At 39.5% G+C, this 13,606-nt stretch overlaps 1 protein-coding gene across 2 annotated transcripts; it reads right to left on the bottom strand.

Annotated features, from left to right (window-relative positions):
• Positions 1-1,717: 1,717 nt before the first annotated feature.
• LOC131326827 (uncharacterized) lies at positions 1,718-12,879 on the bottom strand. Of its 2 annotated transcripts, none has more exons than XR_009200120.1 (3): positions 12,480-12,879; positions 12,139-12,213; positions 1,718-2,089 (listed from the first exon to the last, which is right to left on the bottom strand). XR_009200120.1 is itself a non-coding variant. In XM_058359712.1 (3 exons), exons 1-3 carry the CDS (start codon positions 12,508-12,510, stop codon positions 2,081-2,083), a joined length of 306 nt encoding a protein of 101 aa, XP_058215695.1. In that variant the 5' UTR covers positions 12,511-12,879; the 3' UTR covers positions 1,718-2,080. The 2 variants fall into 2 exon arrangements, 1 of the variants encoding a protein (XP_058215695.1); XM_058359712.1 differs by having other exon boundaries at positions 12,289-12,879.
• Positions 12,880-13,606: the final 727 nt, after the last annotated feature.

Here is a 13,606-nt window from a genome sequence, read left to right as displayed (position 1 = left end):
TTGATCCTTAAACTTACGTTGAATTTAATATTTGTTGGTCAATTATGTGAACTCGGGCTTAATGTTATATTTTCTGCTACAAGATGTCATGTGCAGGATCCTCGGACAGGAAAAATTCTTGGGATAGGCCGTAAGGTTGGACGTCTGTATGAGCTCATCAATCTTCATATTCCCTCTCAGTCCATTGCACCTCCCACTCATTTAGTGAGTCAATCGAAATGTTCTGTTACGTCTAATTCTTCTAATTCTTTTAGTATTTGGCATTCTCAATTGGGTCATGCATTTTTTGTCGAATAAGTACCCTAGTTTCAAGTGGACATTTAGGACATGTAAAAGATGAACATGTGGATTGTCTTTCTTGTCAACTTGCGTGCTAAACAACCAGCATTGTAGTTTCCTTTGAGTGACTCTTTGTCCTTTACTCCCTTTGATTTAGTTCACTCTGATATCTAAGGACCTTCATCGAATACTACCATGGGCGGTTCCAAATATTTTGTTATTTTCATAGATGATTATTCTCATTTACATGGTTATATCTGATGAAGAATAGATCTGAAGTACAACAGATTTATTATGATTTTTTCAAAATGGTTCAAACTCAATTTTCACGCCCAATCAAAGTTTTTCGTGCTGATAATGCAATAGAATATAAAGAGAAAATTTTTAAAATATCTTCGGCAAAATGGAATCTTGCCACCTAGGTCATGTTCTGGCACATCTCAACAAAATGGTCGTGCTTAGCGACTTTAAGGGGAGGCTGATTGGTGTTGGAATATGTCGGAAAGCCGGTAAAAAGCTTCCACTTGATTAGATGGCTTTCTTAAAAATTGTGACTTCTATTCCTACGAGAAATCCAAAGACCAAAGCCAATATGAGTAATACTATATTAATTGACTCACAGCTTATCCCGTCGCCCAGAAAGCTTTCCGACTTGCGAAGCCATCACTTACAACCAATTCAAGGTCGCATTCCTAACCGAAAACTCACTCAGTACATCCGCCGGAACTCTGAAACTTTGTACTTCTCCTCCGTGGCCGCCTCCACATCGTCGGCGAAGTATAGCTCGCCGTACACTTTGTTGTGATAATGCCCACAATGATGTGTTCCATGATCGCACCAAACATATTGAGATCGACTGTCAATTTATTCGACAACATATTGTTCGGGATAGCGTTCTCCTTCTTTCAGTTTCCTCATCCAATCAGACTGCTGACATTTTCACAAAGGCTCATCCTCCTGGACATTTTCATGACTTGGTGTTCAAACTCAAGTTGGTGTCTGCACTACTACCTTGAGTTTGAGGGGGGATGTTACAATATCAAAACATATTTGATGATCAAAGGCAATATGGTGGTAATGATAATAAAACATGGTGGTGATGATATATGGGGGCTAACAACAATAAAAACATGGAAATATAGTGAGTACCTTTCGGTAGATGGTTTGGGAATAAGGTCAAATTGTGAGTTTGGTTTTGGTTTAACAGGGAGACGTTGAGTTCTGTGGTGGAGTTGATTTGTGAGGGAGTAGTAGGGAACGGTAGGGAACCGACAATTGAAGTGGTTCTGGAAAGCCGAATGATTTGATGGTGAAAAGGATGATGGTGGAAAAGCTAGGTTAAGAACCGTAACTTTGATACCATATGAAAGTATTAAGCAAATCAGATATATTGTATTGAATTCAATAATGAACTATACAATGAGATCCCTACTTATACAAGGTGAGGAAGCCTAACTATGGAAAGAAAATCAACCTAATTACAATCAAATCATAATCAATTACAATAATAAGAGATCAAGAGAATCATATAATATCATAATCATATCATATCAGGATATGATCACGATATTATATGTTTTGATATTGTAACAGTTGCAAACCCAATTATGGGCAAATGTAAATAATACTGAAAACAAAGAAAATGATAGCTTCAATATTGAAAGACAAAGAAAAAAAACAAACTTCGGTGCTCTTGCAAATCAACACAATCAAATATGAGGTCTCGTAGCCTTTCGTGATCCACATCCTTTCATTGGCATGACCAGTCTCCTTGTATGATTCTCATTTTGTCATGTACCTCTTAACAATTCTACCGCCAATCATGATCAAGCAAAGATAACAAATGACAAAATTCCATTTGAGAGTCCAAAAGAAGGAAAAAGGAGAACAAACAAATATGAGGAGAACCATTCTAGAACTCTACTAATAAATTTACATGCTTAGAAAAAATTACTAATAATCAAGTAACGATAATGTCACTAACCTTGTTAATTTTTCTTTTCAATAGTTGGACCGAGTATTCAAATTATTGAACCAAATCTGACTATGTCAATGGCTCTTTCACGTAATAATTGGATGGAAAATAGAAATGAACCATATCTAGACTCTTTCATCATTATCGTAGACGTGTCTTCTAAAATCATGTTGAATGCATTTTATTTTTAGTGTGCAATACTACCAAAGAGAAATAGTAGAAACAACTACATTTTTCATGTGGTGTCTATATTTGAAGTAGAGAATCATTTAAGAAGAGAGAGCTCACCAGTCACCCCCAATAGAGAAATAAGGGGTGTAGTTGATGAGTTTTGATAGATGAGGAAGTGATGTTGATAAGTTTTAAACGTGAAGGGATCGTGTTGACAAAGCGTAATAGTTGAAGGAGTATCCTTGGAAATAGCCCTTAAAAGAATGACCAAAACATGACCATACAGCAGAGTACTAGAGAAAAATGCACCTACAACAATTAGGTTAGTCAATGGACCGGATTGGATTCGAATCTAATACAATCTGAATCCAAACCTGCTTGAATCCAATTCGAACTTCATAAATCCAATAGTAGTAATCCGAATCCGTAAAATCAAGCATGTAATTTCATCCTAGCCCTAGCAACTAATTTAGCTACATATAATTGAAATGAAAGACAATAATTGAAAACAACTTTATTGAAATGCATAAATAAACTTACAAGCAATTGTCCTCCTTCTTGATTTCTTTGATCACAAAGTATCGAAGAGTTTGAAAGAAAAAACCAAATAAAAGAAAAAACATGGATTAGGATCTATTTTTTTCAGTCTCTAGATAATTCTCTTGCCTTTCACTGCCAAAGTTTTTCTCATTTTAAAGATGCACAATGATGCCTTTATGGAAGAGTCAATGTAGTTGATAGAAATAAATGAGAGGAGTAATGGAGCACAGGGCTGACTCATAAGTTTTGGAGGCCGGAAGCAAACTTTTTAAATGAGACCTCCCTATATTTTTCATACAAAAGTTGGTCTCCAAAGAGTTTCATAAAAAAAAAAAACCATTACAAAAGATTTACCACTGCAAAATATAAGCTTATAGTTATCTCAAAAAAATGCAATCATTACAATATCTCAAAATTCCTCATATGAAAATTAGTTTTCTCGGACTTTTTGCTACAAACGTACTAATTAAGTCTTTATAGTCAATCTGTTTCACCAACTCCTTCTCGATGGACAATATAGCTAATTCATTTAATCTTTTTTGAGCCATGGTTGACCAAAGATAATTTTTAATCAACTTTAATCTTTCTTCTTTTCCTTTTTTTATTGGCCACTGGATAGCCCCTTTTTTATATCCATCGTTTTTATCTAAGCAGGCTTAGATTGTGACCCTTAAATACCCATTGGGCCTATTTTTGTGTGAAGTCTAAAATTATTTAGGTCATATATACATATCAATTGGGCCTTCGGCCTATTTTGTGTAAAGTCTGTAGGGGGTTATTCCCGTACAGGCTTGAACACGTGGTACGTAGGACCATGGTATAAGTACAATAGAGACAGTCGCCGTGAAAGACGGTGGTCGGCAATATGGACCAATGACATAAGAAGCCATTGGTCCAAAAAGACTGTACGGAATCAAGATCCAGTAAAACATGAGAAGTTATTTGACCAGGAGATTGTTAAAGGAGCAGTAACACACGGAGTTACTGGTCCAAGTATTCTGTTCGGCGATATGGACCAGTGATATGTGAAGTCATTGGTCCAAGTGATTGACAGGGACCAGTGATAGGTGAAGTCCCTGGTCCAGGTAGTCTGTTCGGCAATGATGCCTAACAGGTGCGCTGGTAGGTGACCCCATGTGAAGGTGCTAGGTGATAATGCCTAACAGGTGCGCTGGTAGGCGGCCCCATGTGAAGGTGCTAGGTGATAATGCCTAACAGGTGCGCTGGTAGGCAGAGGGTGTTCGGCAATGATGCCTAACAGGTGTGCTGGTAGGCAGAGGGTGCTAGGACATGATACCGAACAGGTGCGCAACACTTGAGGTTGCTAGGCAGTGACACTGAATAGTGTCGGCTGCACCACATAAAGGTGCTCGTTGGTATGGCCGAACACATGATATTGTTCAATGAGTTAGCCTAACACGTGGTACAGGTGCACCGTAGTAATTGTACACCGCCGATGTACATTGGACCAACTCTATCTGGATCGTTGTTCCAGAAGGTTCTAGAAAGGAAATCCTACGTGATAGGCAAGTGTCCCATGAATAAAGGGATTATAATTGAGTTACCATATGGGAGGGAATTCCATATGGGCCAGGGTTCCTAATGATGTTGGAATCTTAGGCAGAAAAGGAGACTTGGAGGACAAGTAAGTCTACATCTATAAATAAGAAGTAACACCCACGAAGCGAGGTACGCAATACGTTGCATTATTCCATATTTTCTACTGATAATTAGGGTTTCTCTGCAAGTACGTGATACTAACTTAAGCATCGGAGGGCCTTTGCCACGAGAGGCAAAGGTGCACTCACCCCTTATCTGTTTTGTAGATTAGGGTTCCGACGACGAACTAGGGTTCCGGCAAGAAGGCATGCACGTTGATCTCAGGAGATGTTGAAAGAATAATAAGCGGATTTTTTCCCCTTACAAAGTCTAAAATTATTTAAGTCATATATACATACGTATATATAGGTGTAACGCCCCGAATTTAGGGAACGTTAAATAAATAATTTCATTGAAAATAAATGGAGTCTGGCTCAATATTACATCATAACCCTTAACAAAAGTACTTTTATTCAAATAAATGGAGTCTGGCTCAATATATACATATCAATTGCCGTTTGTTTATCCCCCTTAAATCGGAAACGAGTCCCTTCAGAAGTATGAGCCGTCACCGTCTTCTGGTGGCAGTCTATGATCGCTCGGTGAGCTGATAGCCAGTCCATCCCAAGGATTACGTCAAAATCCGCTATGTTGATCACTCTTAGGTCGCAGGTCAGACGTAGGTTGGCTATTTCTATCTCGCACCCTCTACACACTAGATTAACAGCTATACCCCCCCCCCCAACGGCGATGTGACTTTCGTACTCATACTTAGGAGTTTCTATTTCTAGTGTTAGGGTAGTTACGCAAGCAAAAGATATAAACGAATGTGATGCTCCAGAGTCAAACAAAGCTTGCACGCAAGTATTGTACAATAATAGCGTACCTTGGATCACAGAGGGATCCTGCTCCTGCTCCTCAGTCTATAGTGCAAAGATGCGTCCTCCAGTACTCTGTTGCGTTCCCATGGGATGTTTCCCCTTGTTCTGCCCATTCAGCTGCTGCGATGGGCTTACGGGGTTCTACTTTCCAAATCCGGTCTGTCCCGGCTGTTGAGCTTTCTGGCTTCCAAAACCTCCAGTTCTCTCCCTCTGGGGTTGGGGGCATTCACGTTTGTAGTGGCCCATAACCTGACAGTTGAAGCACTAAACTGTTGCTATGTTTCTACCGCCCTTCTGCGGTTCGCCACGTCCTGGTGCAGCAGTCTTCCAAGGTTGGTTGTTTTGCGACGGGGTGAAGGGTTTGGTAGGGTAGGGTCCACGATTGTTGTTGGAAGGTTGAGTTCGGATAGGTCCGCCAGTGTTGCCTGTCGCCTTCCTCCATCGGGGTTTGAAGTCATTCTCTTCACTCTGCAATCGAAGAGCACACTTCACAACACCGGTATAGGTAGGGAAAGCCTGAGCTACCACAGCCCTTCTAGCAGTGGTCAGCCCCCACTTAAACCTTCTCGCCTTCTTGTCCTCCGTTGCAATGGCAGTTTGGGCATAGCAGGATAGTTCCTCAAACTTGGCTGCGTATTGAGTGACGGTCATCGTTCCTTGTTTCAGATTTAGGAACTCTTGTTCTTTGGCCAAACGAAGAGGCGTGGGAAAGTACTTGTCGAGAAATAGAGTTTCAAACTTGGCAAATGTCATGGTGGCTATGGCATGGGTTGCCTCCATCAGATCCCACCAGTAGTGGGCTTTTCCCTTTAGCTGGTACGTGGGTAAAGCTACACGATCTCTATTTCGGGTAATTTCCAAGGTGTCTAGGATCACCTTGACTTCTTTCAGCCATGTTTCAGCCATGGTGGGGTTGGTCTTTCCGTTAAAGGTCTTCGTTTGCAAAATTCATTTATCGCTCGGGTTCTGGTCATAGGTTCATCATCACGGTTTTGGTTTCGGCGGTTGGTGTTTAAGGCTGTTACGAGCGCCTGCATGATTTGAGCTAGGTCAGAGTGAGGGTTTGAGGATTCTCCGTTCTCGTATCCTAATCCGCTGCGCCGGTTCACCATCTACGAGTAAAAACTGGAAGGGGGAGTCTTAGTTTATTTAACAACTTCCTTTTGTAAAAGATCTATCTTTCTAGAAGTTAAACGCAATAGATTATATAGTATGCAACAGTACTCTTAAGCAAAAACAAGGCAAACTTTTCATAGATAAGCAGGACATTACAATCACAAACATAGAGTTCTACTATAAGGCAAGTAAACTTAAAACAAGATTCCCTAATACAAGTTGGGACGATCCTACACACTCCTACTACACGATCTTACGGCTTACAAAGCCTTATTCTACTCCGTGGCCACAACACTCTAGGGTGGACTGATTCCGAAGACTTCTCTCAGCCATATCTTGTAGCTCTTCTCGGCAGCGGTCTCTTCTTTAAGAAGACGCTCACGTTCTTGTGCGGACATCTCATCCATCATTAGGATGAGTGGTTCCTCTAGTGGTTCTAAGTAGTACTGGGAAAGGTTCATCATTGCAGCCTCCAATTCTGGGTCAGACATGAGATAGTCAAATGGTTGCTCGTAGTTCTGCACAGGTAGCGCATGGTCCTGGGTAGGTGGAAGGGGCTCAGGATTTGCAACTGGTGGGGGGCATCTCCCAAGTGATTGGGACTTCATAGAGCTCCATGCCATCCTCGAATGGAAAGGCTGGTCCGGTGTACTCTGGTGCTAGCAATGACCGATAGTTGGCCAAGACTCGTGGGGCGAATGGTGGACATCCTTCTTGTGGTAGGTTCGACATCTATAACAATAAGAGAGTTATATATTAGACTTAATGGTGTCAGGAGTGTACTGAACATAAATAAATACAAGTACACATAAACAGTGATCATTTGCAAAAGGAAAATACAAGTCTTTCATTACTAAATAGAACGAGTACATCATAGATGGCTTACTAGCCTAAGTTTCCTACTGCATTCTGATTACAACAAAAGATCCAACCACAAGCTAGGCCTTCTTAACTAGTCTAGAGAATGTTTGGAAATTTGATCGTATACACGCCTATGTCAGTCTCGTAGGGTGGCGGTGGTACTTCATTGTAGTCTCCGGGCATGTCTATGAAGCTTGGCATGACCCATCCTGGCTCTATTTCTCCAAACTCCATTTTCTCATCGCTCTCATGATACAATGGTTCCTCTTCGGGAAATTCCTCTTCTTCGGGCTCTTCCTCGGGATCCTCCTTGGGTTCCTCCTCAACTTTCTTAGCTAGGAACTCCATTTCTACGGGAGGAGCTAATTGGACTAAGACAGGTGCTGCCTCGACATCATTTGCCTCTTCATTTACGAGAAGTAGGATGGTGCCATGTTCTTGGTAGTGGTCATGAGTGTAGGGGAAAGCATAGGGGAAGTAAGGATCTCCCACTAGTTAGTTTGTCATTGACCTTAGGGTGCCCGCAAGATGGTGAGCTTCGGCTAGTAGGTTGACTTGATAGGGACTCATGTGATTCATCTACAAGGAAAAGTTTTAAACCTCAATTAGTAACGTTTTTAGGCAAGGTTTACTAATACTAAAAATGCTTTCAAGTTTCTAAGTTCCATATTCGATCCTTGATTTAAGTCTTCATCCAATTGTTTGGGAATTCCCAGCTCGGTGGTACTGCCAATTTCCTACACCTTGCTTCAATCCGAAGATTGTTTTGTCAGAATTCCACCCAATTTGGGACAGTAAACTTAAACTCAAGTCACGTTTTATGCAACAGTCGAACTATTTTATGGTCTACCCATTCTACCCATGGCCGAGGGTTGAACCTAAAGCTCTGATACCAAATTGTAACGCCCCGAATTTAGGGAACGTTAAATAGACAATTTCATTGAAAATAAATAGAGTCTGGCTCAATATTACATCATAACCCTTAACAAAAGTACTTTTATTCAAATAAGGGAGGAAACTAGGGTTCCTATCTATTGCTCCGCCTCTTCCTCCATCCTGGCCAGCTCCTCGGCTCCTCGGCTTCCAAGGTGTAAGTTCACCCTGTTCGTCTGTAAGATCTGACCAATTATACAGGCATCGCCACCAATATAATATGTCAGGGTAACCAAAGGTAACACCGTGAGCTACAAAAGCTCAATAGAACAACCCATACCCACTAACCCTTAACTTACGAATAATCGATCGTAAATTTAATGATTTCCACATAGTTCATACATATTTGACAAAATGGTTAACAATAACACATCCTCATTCATTATCCGAACTAACGTTGGTGTCCATTATTTTTCGAGTTTCTCCTACGCGACTCCTCGCAGACCGCGACACCATTTTCCACATTTCATAACCATATCAACATTTTCAAAATCGTTTTTAACACACCCAACCTCAGTTCTGTCGTTCCGGTCTCCCGAGTATCCTCACAATGGTTCCGCCGCACCAGGTTCCCATTGACACACTTTGCATTGGCTCCTCTCTGCGGATAACCAAGCCACACCTAACCTCAGTTCCGCCGTTCCGGTCTCCCGAGTATCCTCACAATGATTCTGTCGCACCAGGTTTCCATTGGCACACCAAACACACACACCACACAATGGGCTATCATGTCCGGCCACATTGCGGTTTTCAAAATATTTCACCTTTTCAAAACACGTTTTTTCATTAACCACACCCTAGGTGTCATGTTTCTACTTTCTCGATTTCTGTGTCTTGTTTTCATACAACGACTCCGCGATAAGACTTTTCACATACGTAATCATAATCATTTATTGAAATCTTGAAACTAAACTAACAAGATCATCCAACTCTATATTACAAATCATGCTCAAATCATCACTTAAAGCATAACGCCACATGTATGGACGCCTTTGGAGTGAAAATCACTTATGCTTTACAACAAGACTAGTAATACAAATAATTCATAACACATGCTCATAACCATCTAAAGATCAAAATACGAATATTTCTATCTACGATAAAGTCTTATCTTTCGAAAATCGTTCTTTCTTCATTTGTGGAAATTCAAAACAACACATGTTTATTAGAGTAAAAGTCGATTATTCCAACATGCTCATACTTCCATTAGCGAAAATAAGTTATTAACTATCATGCCTTTCAACATTTTAAGCAATAGATAACCTTATATACGGAGAATCTACTTATACTTCCAACGTAGGTTCTACGTTATACTTGGAGTTGGTGGACAAAGGGACTCTACATATACTTAGAGATAACGTGTATGGGACTCTACCTTTCTTCTTGGCGGTAGTTGATGACTACGGAAAGTAAGTCGGTGTTTGGGCGGAGTAACTTCTTACGGTGAGCTTCCGGGAGCTTCGAAAGAGAAGGGTTTCTCTCGAAACTAGTTTGTGACTAAAACTACTCTACTTTATGGATTGAAAAGGTGGTTTAGAGATGAGTTTCTTGAAGAACACAAGAAGAGCTTCAAGAACCAAGAAAACTAAGCAAGAACAAGTAATAACACAAACTTTTTTAGAGAGAGAAGTTGGAGGATGAAGGTGTGAGTTGAATGGTGAGAATGAGGTGCTATTTATAGCAAAAATTTGGACTCCCTCTCCTCCCCCATGGCCGGCCCCCCCTCTCTCTCTTCTTTCCCATGGATTTTGCTCCATTGTTTGGTCAAATCAAGCCTTTGATCAAGATCCTAGCCTTCCCTCACTTGTCAATCCAACTTTTAGGCTATGAACTAGGTGATCATGAAGGGTTTTTGTCTAGTTTTGTCCTAGGTTGATGTTGCTTGCAAGAAAGAACATAATCAAAGGCTAGGTTTGTACTTTGGAAGGCTATAAATGGGTTGGCATGGTCATAAATAGCCTTAAGGCTATAAGGTAGCTTGTTGGAGTGGACAATACACAAGCACACACACACTCTCCCTCCTTTTCTCTCTCTCTCGGCCTCTCCTCTCTCTCTCCCTCTCGGTTCCCTCTCTCTCTCTCTCTAGTCCAATGTGTATATATACATGTATATATAACTACATATATGGTCATATATGTACTTAAAGATTCTAGGAAAGTAACTTTGGTATAAATAGGCTTAAGGCTATAGCCCTAGGCATGTCTTGTCTTATCAAGTTGTATATATATGTATATACACTTGGCAAGTCTAATCTCTATTAACCAAGGGATAATAATTTCCCTAACATTTGTTACTCAATGGGTAAAGAAAAAGTAAGCTTGACATGAAAGGTTGAAATGACAAGATTGACTTTTTGGCAGCAAGGTACAAGATTTCCATGTGACTAGTCTTGTCACACACACACACACACACACACACATATATATATATATATATATATATATATATATATATATATATATATATATTAGTAGACTAGTTGTTATTATCCAATGGGTAATATCTCCCTTAACATTTATGGACCAAAGGGTAAAGAAAAAGTAAGATTGACATGACATGACCCAAGATTCTTTTCTTGACTTGTCACATCAAAGCTTTATTGGCCATTAAAACTCTATTACCCGATGGTTACAAGTTTCCTTAGCGGTTATTAACCAAAGGATGAAAGAGAAAGAAACTAGGTATTTTGGTTTCTCCAACTAACCGGTTAGAAACTAATTATACTAACCATGTTGGGTGTTTAATCAAGAATTGAATTTTTAAAGGACTAAAATCTAATTATGACGGCTAATAGAGATTAAAAAGGAATATAATATTAAGTAATTAAAAGAAATTCCGATAAATAAATGAAATTTTTATTAAAAATTCCGAGTCATTACAATAGGGGTCCTAAAATTTTGGGCCCTCATTTTAAGCAGTTTTTGGGGGCCTAAAGCACATGCTTCTTGTGCATCCATTCTCAGTCGGCCATGGGAGAAGAAATAGGGAAGAGAAATAAAAGCGATAGGGGTTTCAGGAGATAGTAATGGTATAGCAGCAGCTGTATGTAGGAAGTAAAAAAAAAAAAAAGGAAAATTATCCAATGATCCTTATGGAGGTGCAATCGAGAACAATTATTCGGTGTATAAAAAGCATAAAAAGCTTCACTTCCCAGGTCTTTGCCACTTGAGCGCACTACAAGAATACTTGTTCTAAATTGCTCCAAGTTTATTACTTATTCTCTCTCTAGATTTCAATTTATTAAGCAACTTTATTTGATACCTTCAAAAATAAAAATAACTAATACTATGATTATTAGAATATAAAACAGATCTAACAAAGTACTAATTTAAGAGATGTAATATACACTAAAACTTGTATATCACCAACGCACGATAACAACTTGTTGGCAAGTAGGCTTGTCAACACGGGAATAGATCAAGAGCACCATATGGTGTTGCACATTTTCCCCTCGGATGATGTTATCTCACTCTTGGAGACGAATATGAGAGGAATGACTTTTAAGAGAGTGTAGTTGTGTTTTAATTTCCTTTACACCTAAAAAAAAAGGCAATTACATGTAAAATTACCACCAACAATAACATTGGTCTTGGAGAAACTTATCTAAATGTATACACATAAGATGCAACAGTAGACAACAAAGTAAGCATTACGACAATATGTTCATAATCCAGTATAATCAAAGTCGGAAATAACACAAATCATTACCTAACTGAAAATATTACTCCTAGGAAAAAGGCCGAATTGGAGATAGGAGACAATGAAAGTAGAGGGAGGATATACCTGAGGAGCAATTGAGGCTATAGTTGATGTTTGTGCACTGTGATTGGCCCTTTCCATAGTCTCCAAATGAAATTCCTGCAAAATAATTCTCAATTGAGATCTTTTGATTTTACGGTATTCTTGTTTCTACGAATTTTATGCACAATATACATGAAATTCTGGTTGATGGGACTTAGATCTTGGAAGTGGTGGTAAGTTTGGAGCTTCAAAAATCTGTAAGGAGGAAGGAATGGAAATCCTAAAATTCCTAATATGTGACCAAATGCTTAGAAATAAAAGAAAAAGAAATGAGGAGAAATAAGAACATAGCGATTTAGATAGATTCTCCCCAAAGTCATCACCTTGAGTCCCTGTTACCAGACTTGCTAACATTCGTCGGAGAGTTGTGTTTACCAATTTTTCCCTCGATCGAAATCGACAAAGATTTCGGGAAACAATGCCAACAACAAAAATAAGGGCGAATACGGCTATGTCTCCATAAGACGGATTCGTGGTTCCACGCCGTATTTCAAGACTTCATCGGAAGAAAAATGGCAGTCGAGTCAAATGTGAAATTGATGATAAGAAAGAAGAAGGATGGAAGAGATTCTTCCATCAATCTTCAACGATTGATCTATCGCCGTGAGCGACACATCAAAGATCCTAAGTTAAGCTTAGAATATGAAATCCTACTCCTACTCCTCTGCCTAATTATAACCTGAATGGGTTAGTAGTACTAAAAATTAAGACAAATAAAGATAGACTTTGATTTGTTAGAGAGGAATTAAAATGAAGTCTTAAAAGACTATTTATAGAAAACAACAAACATAGGAAATAACTTTCTAACTTCTCCACTAGTCTTCATTCAATCCTTTGCATCCACTTGTTAACATAACTTCCCACTTCCCTTCAAATGTGTAGCAGCATGACAAGTGTCCTTTTAACTTTCAAATGTGTAGGAGCAAGCTAAATGTCCTGCATGCAAATAACAATAATAAAAGAAATACTAAGGGTGGCGTTAATGCCACAAGTGATTTTGTTGCAACCACGAAACTTCACATCATTTCACATATTTACCCTCGTACCCGATTTTTCTTAGTTGACTGTGTAAAACCTATTATCCCTTTTCCTTGGAAACCCACACTTGCCCTCTTTCTCTCTCCTCCTTCAATTGCAAAATCAAAACACCACCTTCCTTCAATCTCCTCTCATTTCTTCTCTCACTAGAACTATACACCTACCATACATTCGTAGTGGGAACTGGATACTTAAAACTCACCCAACCCCTCTTCCTATACCGTTCGGAGAATGGCCAAAACCCTCCTCCAGATTACCCCACTGCAATCTATGGTTCTTCAGATTAACGGTAGACCCAAATTGCCCAGTCTCACACCGTTTGACAAAGAAATCGTGACTCAGTGAGTTCCACCGATGAGTACCAATTTTGCATTACAATTTGGATCACTGCCATTGTTACGAAATCAAAACA

The sequence above is a fragment of the Rhododendron vialii genome, chromosome 5a (assembly GCF_030253575.1).
Source record: "Rhododendron vialii isolate Sample 1 chromosome 5a, ASM3025357v1".
NCBI lineage: Eukaryota > Viridiplantae > Streptophyta > Magnoliopsida > Ericales > Ericaceae > Rhododendron > Rhododendron vialii.
This window is presented reverse-complemented; position numbering and strand designations above follow the sequence as displayed.